Source organism: Ictidomys tridecemlineatus, chromosome 6 (genome assembly GCF_052094955.1).
Source record: "Ictidomys tridecemlineatus isolate mIctTri1 chromosome 6, mIctTri1.hap1, whole genome shotgun sequence".
NCBI classification, from domain to species: Eukaryota; Metazoa; Chordata; class Mammalia; order Rodentia; family Sciuridae; genus Ictidomys; species Ictidomys tridecemlineatus.
In genome coordinates this window covers 61,257,914-61,273,879 of record NC_135482.1, presented here as the reverse complement: position 1 = coordinate 61,273,879, position 15,966 = coordinate 61,257,914, and the positions used below count along the sequence as shown (strand labels likewise).

The 15,966-nt window shown below is 49.9% G+C and overlaps 1 protein-coding gene and 1 long non-coding RNA gene across 2 annotated transcripts; one reads left to right on the top strand and one right to left on the bottom strand.

Moving 5' to 3' along the window:
• The first annotated feature begins 1,320 nt into the window (after positions 1-1,320).
• Positions 1,321-2,911, top strand: Hoxc12 (homeobox C12). Its single transcript, XM_078052398.1, has 2 exons — positions 1,321-1,924; positions 2,673-2,911. The coding sequence occupies exons 1-2, from the start codon at positions 1,321-1,323 to the stop codon at positions 2,909-2,911; spliced, it is 843 nt and encodes a 280-aa protein (XP_077908524.1).
• A 5,567-nt stretch (positions 2,912-8,478) lies between these two features.
• Positions 8,479-14,280, bottom strand: LOC120888626 (uncharacterized). Its single transcript, XR_005732317.2, has 3 exons — positions 12,712-14,280; positions 12,193-12,281; positions 8,479-10,278 (listed from the first exon to the last, which is right to left on the bottom strand). It is a non-coding gene; the product is annotated as an uncharacterized LOC120888626 (long non-coding RNA).
• Between the last annotated feature and the right edge of the window lie 1,686 nt (positions 14,281-15,966).

Sequence of the window (15,966 nt, the reverse complement as noted above, 5' to 3'; positions counted from 1 at the left end):
CTGTGGCCCCAATAAGATAATCTGATTGGGGGGGGGCATATTTTTCTTGTCTTTTAAATCCATTTGACTGTGCTCTGTGCATCTAGTTGAGAATCCAATTATGTTTTTGCTGATGTTGATTATCTCACCACCTATCAGCTTTGGGGTTCTCGGACTTCTTAGGAAGAAGCTCCCGAGGCTTGCACAATAAATAAAAATTGAAAACCCCAACAAGATAATTTTCCAGGTTTCTTTCCCTCACTCCCAGCCCACCTCAGGAGGCAACCTAAAGCCGGCCTCTGTGTGCTGCTGTCTGATGGTCCCAGCGGCAAGTCCGCGGTTGTGTGTGGGTATCTCCTTTGCAGTGGAAGTCAGGCATCTCTCTGGCCGGCCAAGCCTTGGTAGGGGCACACAGACTCCTGCTAAAAAGACTTCAGGAGATTCCCAGAAGACCCTCCATCCCCAGAAATTGCAGTGGAATAGTAGTCCAAATTCCCCAGATTTTCAAGAGCAGGCAGTCAGCTCCTTTTTTGCTTCCTCTGGTTTCCTTTGCATCCTTCCTTTAATGGTGAGTGGAGGTGTGAGACTGGGGTGGCTCTTGGTCTGGGGAAAAGAACTGGCATTACCAATTCTCCGCAGCCCTTCTTGATGAGAGGACCCCAAATATCTCCAAATTCCTAAGAAAGAGCTGATGAAGATGAGCATAGCAGCAGCAGCAGAGCTGGGAGAGATAGCTGCAGGGAAACCTGTCCTTACCCCCACTTCGCCTCTACTGTAAATAAACCCCGAGCCAAAGGGCTCATCCGTCTCCTTAAACAGCCAGTAAACTTTATATGACACAATATCTAATAGTAATTTATTGGGGAGATATTGTAAATTCCAACGGTTTTAGTTAATAAAGGAGCTAATTAAAGAGGGACAGGCTGTACTCGTCCAGCTGTTGGGGATACGATAATACATATGGGGGGAGGCGTTGCAGGGTGCAGGGGTGTGTATGTGCCGGTATTTTTGGTGTAGCTTTTTCCCTCTTGCCCCCGTATCCAGCGATCGCTTCACTCTCTGCCCTAGGTTTTATATGATTTTTTTAGAAAACCAGAATCCAGCGAACAAACCTGCCCCCACCTTTCGTCCCTCACCGCCCCCACACACCTCTGCTCGAGATTGGGGAAGGGGGAAGTTGGAGTTGGTACCGGGTGGTGGGGGGGAATCGGCTGTCCCCACCCCTCCCCCTGGCGGCGGCGCCCACGTGAGCAGGGCGGCCAATGGGTGACTGGTGCAGGTTTAACTATGTTTAATGTCAGATAGCAATAAAGTAGAAGCTGCCGGTCGGGCCCCGCGGAAATGGGCGAGCATAATCTCCTGAATCCTGGGTTTGTGGGGCCGCTGGTGAACATCCACACAGGAGACACCTTCTACTTCCCCAACTTCCGCGCGTCCGGGGCGCAACTCCCCGGGCTGCCTTCGCTGTCCTACCCACGCCGCGACAACGTGTGCTCGCTGCCCTGGCCGTCGGCTGAGCCGTGCAATGGCTACCCGCAGCCCTATCTCGGCAGCCCAGTGTCGCTCAACCCGCCCTTCGGGCGCACGTGCGAGCTGGCTCGTGTGGAGGACAGCAAGGGTTATTACCGCGAGCCGTGCGCGGAGGGCGGCGGCGGGAGTCTGAAGCGTGAGGAGCGCGGGCGCGACCCGGGACCCGGGCCCGGGGCAGCTCTGCTGCCGCTGGAGCCGTCGGGGCCCCCTGCACTGGGCTTCAAGTACGACTACGCGGCCGGCGGCGGCGGTGGGGACGGCAGTACTGGACCCCCACACGACCCACCCTCGTGTCAGTCGTTGGAATCCGATTCCAGTTCGTCCCTACTCAACGAGGGCAACAAGGGCGCTGGGACAGGCGACCCCGGCAGTTTGGTATCGCCGTTGAACCCCGGCGGGGGGCTCTCAGCCAGCGGTAAGGACCCCGGCCCGCTTCTGAGACTTACTCAGATCTGACACCCTACTAGAGTGGGCAGGGTAGGACCGAGCTAGGGCTGCCTGGGGTGACAGAATGGGTGGTGAGCAAGCACTTCTTTTAAAAAGAAGTGCGGGTGGGGGGAGAGACCTATAAACATGTAAATATCCCCATAAAAGAACTGGTGAGATTTCCTTTTTTGTTGGCTTGCTACTAGAGGGGAACTGGAGCTCCGGAGAAGGAGGATCCTGACTGGGACTTCCCTAGGCCTGGGGTAAGGAGGTGGGAAAGGAGAACCTGGCTCTCCCTCTGCCTTCCCACTGACCCCCGTTATCTACATTTTTTTAAAAGAAACATCAGTGGACACAGGCTGTTCACCACTTGTCCATGTTTGTTCTAACAGATGAGGACCTAGTGGTGGTGAATGTGGGAGAACCAGGCCAGGCAGGAATAGGAAAGAAGAAATCGGAGAGGTTTGGGGAGAAGTGAGGAATAGGAACATAGAACAGAGATAGGGTTGAGGAGTCAAGGGCAAGGAATGAGAGTGGAAAAAAGAGTGATGAGATGAGGAATTGTTGGGGGTGGGGTCTGGGTAGAGGAGGGTATTGGGATGCATAGAGGCAAGAAGGAAAAGGAAGGGTTTAGGGTCCTATGTGGAGACAAAGTGAAAGGATCTGGGGAAGGGTCGAGGGCACTGGGCTGGTCACCCTTGATCCTCTGGCCAACCCTGCGGTTCATCTTCACCCAGGCGCGCCCTGGTACCCGATCCACAGCCGCTCACGGAAGAAGCGCAAGCCCTATTCGAAGTTGCAGCTGGCTGAGCTGGAGGGCGAATTTCTGGTCAACGAGTTCATCACACGCCAGCGCCGGAGGGAACTCTCGGACCGCTTGAATCTTAGTGACCAGCAGGTCAAGATCTGGTTTCAAAACCGGAGAATGAAAAAGAAAAGACTTCTGTTGAGGGAGCAAGCCCTCTCCTTCTTTTAGGGGGTCAGAATACCGGCACCAGCCCCAGACTGAGCCTGTACTAAAAGAGAGTAAGAGAGGGCGCTGCCTGGGACGCAGTTCCCGCTTAGATCGCCAGGCTTCTCTGGCAGGCCCTCCCTGGACATCCTCTTGTCTGTTTTGTTCGCGGTTCCCTCCCACAACCCCATCCAGCAGGCCCTGCCAGGTCCCAGAGAGAAGGGAGAGTAAGCTCACAGCTGCCATTGGGTGGCAGAAGCAGGAAAGACTGGGGCACTGCATGGGGTTGGTGTATTTGAGGCAGGAATGGGGGGCTGCACCTAGGCTAAAGATCTGAAGAAACAGCGGCCCAGATACCCCTTCCTCCACTTCCATTCTGTGGTCTTTAGTCTCTCTTCCTGGAGGAGCAGATGACGGTGGATAGTAGAACCAAGGTGCCCAAACACACAGTTGGTGGGATTAGAACTGGCTGGGAGGAGGGAGCAAGAGGGGAGGATCATTAAAGGGAGTCAGGGTACCTCTGGCAGGACTGGAGGGTGGGGAAAACCAGGAGGAAGTGCAGTTTAGAAGAAGAAAATGATCAGCAAGGCTCAAAGTTGTTCAGGTCTGGGTTCCCCAGGCCTGGGCATAGTGTGGGCAGAAGTTTCAGGGTTTGGCAGACTGAGCTACAAGCAAGGCTATCATCAGCCTTATGCCCCCTCTAGGACAGGTTTCCAGAACAGTCTCCTGGCCCTCAGCCCTCTCAGAAGTCCCCTGCCTGCCCTGGCCAACACTGGCTCACAGGTGACCTGCTATCTTGGCCTATGGGGCTGCGGATGAACAGCAGCTAGCCAGGAATTGAGGGCCAATCGGATGCAGCCACAAGATCAGTAGCCACCCCAGGGACCCCCACCTGGCCCTCCAGGAAGTTCAAGAAGCTTCGGAAGGGGCTGGCGAGCACAGCATTGATTGGCGGGGAGAGTTTCTGGCATCCAAGGCAGCAGTGGCTGATTCTCCCTTTCCCGCTGGCGTTCACGGTCATGGCTGAAGAGGCTGGACCGGAGTAATTTACGAGGCGGGAAGAGAATCAGCCCTTAAAGGGGCTACTGGCCGCGGAGGCCCAGCTCAGCCCCTGTTTCCCAGGCTGGCGACAATGAAGGAGGTTACAGTTCCCCACCCAACTCCTTTCTCTCCATTACCGCCCCCCCCCATTGCCCTTTGTCTCTGGGTTGCTTCGCCCCCAGGCCAGCGAACCACTGGAATACAAGGACCACAGCAGAGGGAGGGGCACTTCCCTAGAACCCATTGGAGGCCAAAGATTGGCTTCTCCAAGTGGGAAAGCCTTTTATCCATAAATGCCTTCAGGCCCCAGACCCAGTGGAGTAGACCCTGGGCTGACTCTCCAAAGAGGAGCAGTTGAGAGAGAGAGCCCACTAGCCCTCCTGCACTCAGTTTTTACTCCTCTTCCCAAGAGTCTGCCAGCCTCCCATCTGCTGTCCCACCCCTAAAGAAGCAAAAGAGATGAGAAGCAAAGACTGATTGGAGTTAAGTTCTGCCTGGACAGTATGAAAGTGGCCTGCTGACTTAGAGTGTTTCCCACCAGGGCAAAGTCTTCCCATTCTCTAAGGGTAATCCACAGATCACCAGACGTCCCCAACAACAGCACAGCTTCAAGTCCTTGTTAGGGTTTGTATTGAGGCACAGGCAAACAGTTGAACTCAGCAAACCACTGGGACTGCTACAAGCCCACTACTGCACTTGCAGGCAGCCTATTAGTGCTCACAGGGTCCTATAGAGAGGAGACACAATCACATGCCTTCATTCCCCACGGGGCACCTGACACCTGACACACTTTCCACCAACCTATACTTGTTTCACCTAGGTACTCCTTCCTAGAGTGCCCCTCCTTTCCAGCTGTCCACTCAATCTCCTGTGCATTGGTCCTGGAAATGAGGCATACCCATACCCAGCCTGGTCAGTGCTGGATTCAAGCTTCACCACCCTGACTTGACTCTTACAACCTATCAGAGAGACCAAAACACTTCAAAAATAGTGGGGGGGGGGAGGACAAATATGCAATATTTTCTTTCCTTCACTTTAAACTTGACTTCCGTGAGTTTCTCTGTCAATCTATGTCCTGTACTATGTGTCTGTTGCTAGTACCTAGTATAGTCCCCATGGATAGTCACCCCTTCCCTACTTCCTTCCCAGCTCTCTGTAGTATATCCTCCTATTCAGACATCTGTCTTTAGCACGTTTCTCCTTTATATGGTCCTTGTACAGAGTTGCTTTGTCATATTAATATTAATAATTAAAATATGGATGTATGACAGTATGATTTTTGGAACAATTTTTAAAATTGGGCCCCCCACATATGGACTCCTCTGTCCACAAAGAATGAGAGCTTCAACTTCCTAACTGTTCTCCACTTTATTTTCTCCAATTCAGGTGAATAATAAAAATCATAAATGTATAATAGATAATAAAGGAAGAACAGTTGAAGAAGCAACAAAAATATATAGTCAACCAAGAAATGTTGATGAACTGCCATCTGTAGTCTCCAGCAATTACTGGCAAAGAGAAAATTAGGGAGCTGTAGACTAGGGGGAGGAGAGAGAGCTCCAAGGAGTCACGGGGACTAAAATAATGTGGACAGCTCAGAAGAAGCAGAAACCAGTTTCAAAAAAGGAGGTCTACATTGTAGGAACTCAATAATAGAAGCTGAGCTGGGACATGGGGGTGATTTGAGTGCCCCTGAAATGGGGGTTGGTGTTTCAGGAGCTTCAGCTCTGTGGTCCTAATTCTGGAACTTCACTCTGAGAGGACACTGTGTGTTGTAAGATAACTGGGCAGGAAACTAAAGACCCCTTGGAGTGAGTGAAGTAGGCTCCATCCTTGAAGCCAGTATTCGCCTCTGGGCTTTTCCAGAGAGAAGCCCACATCCAGGCCAGTGGCCCAGCAGGATGCAATGTACCCGTGAGCCCTTTCCACCTCCACTATCCCTTCTTGCCCTATGAAATGCCCTCCCTCTTCCTTGACCTTTACTCCTTTTGCTCCCCATAGTGACCCTTTCTAACTCTCTGGCTTCAGCCATAATAAACAGTCTTTTCCAAATCCCTGTTCCACCCTCCTGGGCTTCTGAAGGAATACCAGGTGCTCCCACTGAACTGACCATAGAGTCAAAGCCTCCTGCCCTGAACTCTTTCTCTCCTTTCCCCATTCCTCAATTAAAGAAACTAGCAAATTTATATCAAATCCCATTCTCCCTTTACTCCTAATTCCCAACTGTCTGGCAGAGCCTATGGGTGCAGGCAGGAAGGAGACTCCAAGCCTTGAGGCCCCAGGGAGTGCAGGAGAGGCTGGGGGTAACCAGCTTCTGGAAGCCACGAGCTGGGGGAGGGGCCAGTTAACTACCAGAATAAAGAGTAAAGGTGGGGAAATCAGGCAAAGGACTATCTATCCACTGCTTAAGATGTGTCTATACAGGAAAGGCCAACAGTGTAAGAGTTTGTGGCTTTTAAAAAAGAGGAAACTTAGGGAGATCGTGAATAACTGCCCCTTAATTTATTCCAAAACCACTTCCAATCTGAAAGAGAAAGCACCTTCTTGGGTGGCGTCTATGCAGGCCTCCAGTTTCAATAACTGAGGAAGTTGTCAGAGAAGGAAAACACTACAGCCTTCTCCTCAGGACTGAAAAGGAATTCCATGGGTCTCTCATTAAAAGGAGGTCATGGTGGACCCACCACCCCAATATTCAGGTTGAGGCTGAGCTCTGAATCTGAGTGAGGATTGTGTCTGTGCCACAACTATTTGTCTAGTTTAATCCCCCAAATTACAATGGACTCCACTGACTTTAACACAAAGCACCCTGTGTCTAAAACTGGGTCTCAAGGAGCAAGATATTTCTCCTAAATAAGATTTAGGAAGAAAATCATTCGTCTGTTCTGCTTACATATATAAGCTTATATTACCCAAATGAGTTCTGTATTTGGTCCTGATTATCTACGAAGTTGTTCTGCTCCACTCGGATCTGCACAACCAAAGCTGGGTATTTAAAGCCACTATTGAGCAAGCAGGCAGGAGATGGACCCGGCAGTCTGGGTTCTGTGGATGCTAATGCAACCGGAAACCCAGGGCGATCGATGGCTCAGACCCAGAGCGGAGCTGGGACCAGGGGCCCAGATCCGCAAACAAAACAAACCCTTGGGACCTTGGGTTCCGGCCAGCTTGGACCACGACTCTCCTGCGCCCCAGCCCTCCCTCCCCTTTATATCCAAGAAAGCGGGGCCGGTTTTTAGGCTCCAGGCCACAGGAGAAACGCACCCTGGAGCCTCCAAACCTCTCTGCGCAGTGGGCATTTGGAGGTGCAGAAGGTTTTGGTGTAATCCAGCGCGAGGTGAACAGAAGGTCCGGTATCCCGCAGCCCACAGGCCTGGTCTTAAGCCTGAGCGGCCGCTTTTCTGTATCTGCCTCGATGGAGACAGAGTTGCCGATTTTCCGCGGATGGGCCCGCGGCTCGCGCCTGCAGCCACAAGACTTCCCAGTCTCTCCCGCCGCCGCTCACCGCTGCAGGCCCGCGCCGTGCTCGCGGCTGTTGCTCTAGGGGAGGCCCCAAGACAAAGGCGGGTCGGCTGCTGCCGGAGGACTCGGGCGCCTGGGCCACTCCCCAACTCACGCCTGGCGCCCTCAGCGCCCCGGCCCAGTGGAGAGGGCTCTGAGACCCGGATCGGTCCGGATCCCGCCGACTGGTCCATTTCAGGGGCCCAGGAAGAGGCAACTCAGCGCGCCCAAAGCCTCGGCTGATCCGAGTAGCTCGCCGCCCAACAGCGCCAGAGGCTCTGGTCGCTTTCCGAGGGCAGTCGGGCCCCGCGAAGGACGGGATGACCCCTGCTGGCCGGAGCAGTGGAGACTGTCTCTCCTGGACCGCGTCCCACCCAGTTCCTCTTCCCTGAGCACCCTGGGCCTGAGGGTACACACCATAAGTTTGTGGGAAGCCTTGAAAAGCAGATGGAGTTTGAGGCTCTGTCTGAGCTGCGGGAACCAGACATTTCTGCCAAAATGCCTTCCCTTTGCCAGCACGCAGTGTCCCCACAGTGGCAGCCAGCCCTCCAGCGGGGTTTCTTATCTCTGGCGGTTTTGCCCCCGGTGGCTCCTGTGCTACCCGCCGAATCCTAGCACAGAAGCCAGGAAACTGAACCACCACAAGACTATAGTGCTGGACCAGTGGGAACCAGCTCAGTGCCAGTGGATGATTTCTCATTTTCAAGCCAAAGGGTTTGCTGGGCACTTGGAGACAAGTCTTCAGTTTGTCTGACCATGAGAGGAAAACTTCCTTCAAGGACAGGTCTGTAGGGATCCAACCCACCAGGAGTCCTTGCTTGGAAAGCTTTCTGAAAGGCATGTAGTCCACATGGAATCCTGGAAAGATATTCCCTAATATATACACCTGGCCGTGCTGGGGCCATGACCAATGTAGTTAATAGATCTTTTAGATACCTATATTACTTGTATTTTCTGGGCATGCTAAATACAGTTTTATATAAAATATGCACACAGAGGCACTATTATCTGTTACATGGAAAAGCAATGTATAGAGAAAAGATCACATAGCATAGGTACTCACATGTAAAATTTATTTACATATATAAATACTACAGTGAATATGTCCTACATGGGGAATGTATAGTCCTGAGTCTACTTGGCCACATGCTTATATACTCCACAGGACACATAGAATCTGTGCATTAATTTTACCTAGATCTTGCTGTATGTACACAAAAATTTAATGAAAAAATATTGTACATACACAAAGTGCATATTTACACATTGTAAATTATGTTTGCCCGCATGGTGTATGTATACCAAATATATTGAAAATACAATTGTTGGACTTACATCTTTATAGTACATATTTCTCTGGTGATCTTAAAAGTAAGAACAAGAGGAAGTTCAGGCATTAGTAATGACAGTCTCCATCTGCTGAATTTTATTTTTTCTTTTGTGTGTTTCTATTATTCTTGTCTCCTAAAATCCCCTTCTATGTCTACAAGCATTATTATGTAGGTGGTCGCCAATATCTATTTGCCTGTTGTATCTCTCTTGTCTGAAGCTGGGTATTTAGAACAGGATTAAGTCCTGTCTTCAGCAGGATCTACTGCATAATCACTCCTACATAGAATTATATGATTAGGTTACCCCGTGTGTCCCAAGATGCTCTCTTCTAGACCTAATGTAAGTACAATAGAGATTGATTCTGTTCTGCCAGGTAGGAAAAAGGAGGCCGAATTGGTCTGGTGTGGTGTTTAACAGACATGTTGATTTCTAGGTGTTCTCTGAGCGTAAGGGGGCTCCTGAAGGCTAATATTTGCTTAATTTTAAATTTTTATTTTAAATATCGAGTCTAGAGAGCAACATGAAACAAAAGTTGACCTGGGCTTCTATTGGTAGCCTCAAATCTGGGATTAGCCTCCCTTTCAGCTAGGACAAGAGATGCTTTCAGCGGTCCCAGCTATTGGACTCCCATTTTTAAACTGGGCTGGGCCTACACAAGCAGCAGGAAAAAAGCTATCTCATGACCCCAAATTTTCTTTTCTCCTTTTCCCAACAAAATTATTGGAGAGGCACTGAGTTCCCTATTTTGGCCCCCTAAAAATTAGTCTCACTTAGGTCTCAGCAACTAAAAATTCAGGGCTGTCTGACATACCTATGAAAAAAAAAATTCTTTGAGACAGTTCACTCACAGCCAGCAGAGATATTGTTTATGAGTCCACGGATTCCGTGTAGACGCTGCGATATTTTACAGTCCGAAGGAATCAATTAATTAGCGCCTCCCAGTCCCCCCCGCCGGCCGCTACTCGGCTGAGCGGGCGCGGCTGAGATAGATGTGAGTGGCCAGCTCGCTGGTCTTGTTAACAAGCCTCACCATAAAGATGGAGATGATAAGAAGTGCAAGGAAGCTGCGGCAGCCACCGCGGGGCGGGCAGGGTGCGGCTTGCAGGGCCCCGGTCGCGAGCTGAGCTGCGTGTGGGACGACGCCTGCCTGGAGCCGGAGCTGCCCTGGCGCCCACTCGGGTTTATCCAGCGCTCTTTCCTTCTTGGGCGTTCATGCTGTGAGCTAGGACTCTTTCCTCTCTCCTTCCCTGAATTCTCCCTTTTCTTCATCGGGCCCAAAATGAGACTTTAAAAATAAAAATATATAAACCTCTGTCCGCGAGCCATTGAGTGCTTGTCTTGCCCTCTGCCACGTTTGTTCCGGGGACCTGCCGTCTCGTCTCGTTCCTTTCCCAGCGTTTCTCTGCGTGGTTCCCTTTCATCTCAGTCTGGCGCTGTCTTCCCTCCTCTGGCTCTCTCTTTCTCTCTGGCTTCGAGGTTGCTTTTTCTACCAGGTCGGTGCTGGCTCAGGGTCCAATGAGCTTATAAAAAAAAATACAAATACCCGCTGGTTATCCTGCACCAGAGCGAACAGCCCCTGATAAGCCAGATCCAATGGGGGAGAAAAACACCTTGGGTGTAATTGCTGGTTCGGGTTGTAGCATTTAATTCTGTTTATTCTCGCCGATGTGCATACTTAACAGAGAGATATTGATATTAAAGGGCAAGGGGGAATTAATTTTACTTTTATAGTCATCTATTAAGAGCAGAAGATGATCTGAGTCTCCTTTAAAGGGACCAAAAAGGGGGGGAGGAGGGAAGGGGAGGGGGAAAGGGAGAAAAATGACTGAAGGGGAACAAAGATCTTTGCCTGAAGAAACAATGTAACACTATACAGAACTATAAAGTCAGGGAATGTAAGAACCCAGGACTCCCAGCTTCCCCCATTTGAAATCCTGTCCTCTACACTTCCTGCTGAAATCCTGGACCTTCAGTACACAGTGGTATTCAAGGAAGAATTCATGCAATTATCCGGATAATTGTAGGGGGAGTGAGAGAAAGCATTTCCCTTTTATTGTTTGACCCTCTCTGGTGTCTGTGCTGAGGAGGAGGAGAAGAAGGAGGAGGAGGGGCCAGGGGGTATTTGGGATACAGAGGAAAAGGAGGTGGTAGGGTCTCTCAATTTTACCCTAAGTTCTACTAAATGACTACTCCTAAATCAAGAAGGGTCTAGACAGGAGCTTACAGATTTTGAAAACATACTCAAATAAGTAAGAGATCCAGTTTGAAGGCCTCTGATCCAGTTTCATTTTCAATATTCACTTGGCTTCACTTTGTCAGCATAGACCTGCCTCCTCTAGTATTGTAATCATCACAAGTAAGTGGATAATAGATAATTATAGGGGTGTCGATAATATTATTTTATAGTCACACAAGATATGATTAGAGTTAATGTCAGAAGCTCTGTTGGAGCCTGGGAGGCAGCATGAAGCAAGGAAGAGAGGCTCTGAGAGTCTTTCTCTTTCCTACTATTAAAAGAGTGAAAATTTTCAAAAATTGTTAATACTCTAAATTTCTTATCTGAGTGTCTTGAGGGAGATCTCTAGAATTTTAGGGGTCATAAAGCTCAGACAAGGACAAAGAACAACTTGATACTTGAACTCTGCCCTTCTTAGTCTAGGGAGCAGTGGGCTTTGCTCTCCCCAGGCCTCCACAGTCAGGGACTTAGCTCTCAGTTCTCAGTGCAAGGCCACTAGTGTTGTGGAGACTTGGTAGGTGAGACTAGAGAGAGCAAGATAGGAGTTTATCTCAATCAAGTTCATAGTCAACCCCAAGTAGGCACTGGGCCCAGAGCAAGTCCCCCCACCCTTTTAATCCCAAATTTATTTTCTTTCCTGGAGTCTCCTCCCAAAGGACACATGAGTGGAGGTAAAAGCCTAGTTGGGATTGCAGAGGTCAGTTCATGGTGGGGATGAAGAGAAGACTGAAAATATTTTTTTTAAAGATGGTTTGTGGCTCAGGGGTAGAACACTTGCTTGCCATATATGAGACCCTCGGTTAAGTCCTAGCAGCATGCACACTAGCACCCCCCCCAAAAAAAAAATTGTTTCCAGGAGTCAAGAGTCCAGAAGCCTTTGGGAGACAGGGGAAGACTGCCTTAGAGGCAAAGGCAGAGAGCAAGGCCCAGAGAATCGTAGGGAACTATGAAACCAAAGGCAAGACTAAAACAAATGAGAGAAAGAAAGGGGGCAGCAAGAACGGGAGGGGAGGAGAAAACAAAGAAAGGAAGAAATTAAAAGGAAAAGGTAGGGTTGAAAAGGGCAGAAATTAAAAGAAAAAGAGAGGAGAGAGGCAGAGGCAAGGGTCAGCAATTTCTCTCACTCTGCCTGGTCGCTTTCAGCAGTCTGGGTGGGCGGGGGCGCCATGACAAAGTGAAGGTCAAGTTAGCATCGTACCTTAAAAGGAAGGCGTCGGTCCTCCATTTCAGCCTTTCTCTCCAGAAGGACGCTGGCAGTGGCATTTCTCATCTTGTAAACACTGGATTCTATGGGACATTAAAAAAATAAAGACCCTCACTCCTTCCTTTATTGGGGGCGAGTTCTGTCCGCCAGAGAAAGCTTCGGATAGGGAAGTCAACTAACGAAGACTCCGGGAAACTTTTCTTTTTTCTCTCTCTCTGGCTAGGCTCCCGCCAGCTGGGGCTCCCTCTCTCCCCCAACCCCCACGCCTTCTCTCTCTCTCTCTCTCTCTCTCTCTCTCTCTCTCTCTCTCTCTCTCTCTCTCTCTCCTCCCCCCTCTTCCCCTCCTAAGTTCTCCTGGTCTTCCACATCTATGACCGCTAACTCTGGGCTCCATCTCTCCACTCACCCTCTCCCCTCTGCAGACTTCTAAAGTCGTTCTATTCCACCGTCCAGCGGAGCAGGACGTTAAGAAATGAAGAGAAAATCAAACATCTTAAAGAAAAATTCATTTACCTCTCAAATGTCTGAATATTACGGTTTCCTTCAGAAAACAAAGAGACTATCTTCGGTAAGGAGAAGTGAGATAGCAGCGATGGGGAGGGCTGATGCAGTAGGAGACTTGGATTTATTTCTCAGATCCAGGGGCGAAAAGGAGGGAAGTGAGAGAGAAGCGTTTTAACCCAGCAAATAGCGAAGAAAGAGGCTGCAGCTGGTGACCACGCAAGGACCGGGTACTCCCGCTGCGATCCCATAGCGCTGAGCCTGCTCAGTCCAGGCCTTGGGTGCGGAGAAGCAAGTATATTCGATATTTGTTGGTTTCAGGGAGCTGGGCGGCAGAATGGAGGAAGGCAGGGAGACACGGAGAGTAAGGCGGAGTCACAGCCGGCCTGTGAGACAGAAAGTGAGATCCGCAGCCTTGCCGGCTGGGCTGACGGTGTAGAGCCTGCAGCTCAGTTGAAAGTGCTGCGGAAAGGAGCCTAAACTGGGATCCTTGATCCTTTTCCTCCAAGGTATCACAGAGGTGTGGAGAGAAGGTCTTATTGGAGTGGTGGTATTTGCAAAGGGCTCACCTCCTTTTTCCTGGACTTCACAGCTTGTTTTCTCCTCTTCTTGGAGCCATTTTAAAGTCTAATTATTTCTTTTTAAATTGAAATTCTAATGTTAAGGATATTCAGAAAGCAAGGATAGGGGATTCTGTTTAAATCTGATGCTTCCAAAGCCCTTAACTGTTGTAACCTCCACCTCCTCAACCTGAAAGCTGGCCTCTGGAATCAACCCCCTCCCACCTTGCCTACCTGGTTGGGAATACCGCAGAGACCTGAAGTGGGGCCAGGGTGACAGAAGCAATGGGTATGGTTGGTCACCCGGGCTCCCAGGCCTTGGGGCCTGGTACCTCCTACCCTGTGTTCCCATACTAAAAAACAAAGAGGCCGGATTTGATTATTTCTGGTTGTATTAAAGGATCCTGGCGTTTGATGGAGCTTCTAAACCTAAGGTCTGAGTGATAAGTATTTCACCCGCAGGCATTTAATCTAGTAAAAGTGCCATTTTTGTCAAAGTGCTTGGGCTCAAGCAGTTAGGGGATAGCCAGGGTGGGAGCTTTCATTACCAGGAAGTCCCAGAAAAGGAATGGTGGGCCCTGTTTGTCAAGATCTAGAGTTCTGCAGAAAGTATTTTAAATGTTCAAAATGGACAGGGGAGGCCCTTTCTAATGTTCCCTCAGCTGTGAAGGGGAGTCCCAGGAAGTGAAGAGGTTTACTAGTTGGGATGCTTCCCCCTAGTGTGGGAATGATAGAGATAGCCAGACTTCACCCTGAAAAAATGTACTCTATGCCTGACAGAAAATTGGCAGGCACTTCGGAGATTTAGGGACTTACACAGAGAAAGGCAAGGCCAGACACCCTGGTGAAGGCAGAAGCTAAAGTGTGATTCAGGGTGGATAGGGGAATCTAAAGGGGCAAGGCTGGAAAGGTATCACCCAAAACCATTTCCTCAAAGAAGCCAATCCACACAATGGACTCCAATATTGAAAAACACCAGATGATCTGCTTCGAAGGGACATAAACAGGCTCAGCGGATGCAGGTTAATAAAACCTGCAAAAGCCCAGACAGGAACACTTAAAATGCCCCAGAACAAAGCACACCGTGACAAATTCTCACCCAACACACAAGTACACGCACCAGAATGTTCCCAGGCACAGAGAGAAAGAAACCTTTTCTACCTCTGGCCTCCGCCCGTGGACACTCAGGTATACCTGCCCAACTCCAAGAACACACACAAATCTATGCATTCTTCTACACTGACCCAAAGAAACCCCTAAGGGTCTTGGGCAGGCATGGCTGCACTGCACACCCCACAGAGCCAGCCCACGTCCCTTGAGCCTTGCTAATGCATGATCCAGATCCATACCGGGAGATAAAAGTCTAGACAATAGACGGCTGTTTATGACAACGAGGCTCTCCAAGTTTGGGGCTGGGCGATAAATCTCTGGCGAATCTTCCTGTAACTCAACTTCTGGCTGTAGTGAAGAGAGAACCATGGAGATCACAGAAGGCAGCAAAATGGGGGAGACTTTTAAATCGTGAGCAGAAGGAGGCTTTCTTGTAGGGGCAAGAAAATGGAGGCCAGCACACTCGACCCACGCAGACGTCCACACTGTGGAAACTATCAGATGGAATCTAGCTTTCAAGCCCTGGCGAGTCAGGGCTCCCGGAAATCCGGCAGAAAAGTGCGGGCAGAAAGACAGGGCCTAGAGGCTGGGACAGACCCACAAACCATTCTTGCTGGGGGAAAGATTCTTTTTTTGTTGGTGACTGGAATCTTCTTGCTCTGTAACACCTGAATTTTCAGATCCTTCTTTCTGTCCTCTCTCTCTCTCTTGCTCTCTCTCCATCTCCCTTTCCTTCTTCTCCCTTACCTTCTTCTTCTCCCTCTCTCTCTCCTTTTCTTTTTTGGATTGATGGGCTCTTCTCTTTTGCATTTTCGATCCAGGCGTCTGATTACAAGTAAAGAGGCACTGAAGTTGATCTCATAAAAATGCCGAGAGCTCACTTTGATCAGCTAGGACTGGGTCCGAGCCTAAGTAGGCGCTAAAGCCTGGGAATGGCGGCTTGGGCCAACCCAGTCTCTGCTATGAGCAAGGGGGGAGATTTGGGTGGCCCAAGCGGGCAATTTCGCCCAGAAAAGATATTTTCTGTGGGGCCACAACTGGCTTTGGAAACTAAGGCTCAGGGCAGCAGCTCCATTTCCAGACTACTTTTAAGGCATTTCTTTCATTTTAGAGCATTTGGTGATGGGGGGCAGTGAAACTGGCTCATAAAATCGGGCTTTTATGGGGAGAAATGGGGTTGCACTGCTAGCCTCCTGGGACAATACCTCTCAGGAGAAAACTGGGTGGGGCTACAGGGGTAGAGAAACTGCCCTTCTCCTACCACATACCTCTTCCATATGCTGGAGGAAACTGAGCAGAGTCCATCACTTAGGTGGCCTGACTTGTGGCCTTGGGCTTGGGGCTCTGACCAAGGCTGAAGCTAGGCGGAAGCTGCAAACCAGCAGTCCTACCCTTTCCAGTTTCTTGGCTGAGGTGGAGTGGGGTATGGGTGTCTCCTTTGAAAAATAAGCTGTTAGTCTGAAAATCCCAAAGCACTCTAAAGGGATTAGTCAACGCAACAATATTGCTCTAAGGGACAGAAATATGTGCAAAAAGGTGCAAGCTGAATTTTTATGAGGGCTCCTCCTCATCCTCCTAGGATAAGAACTGTGGGTGT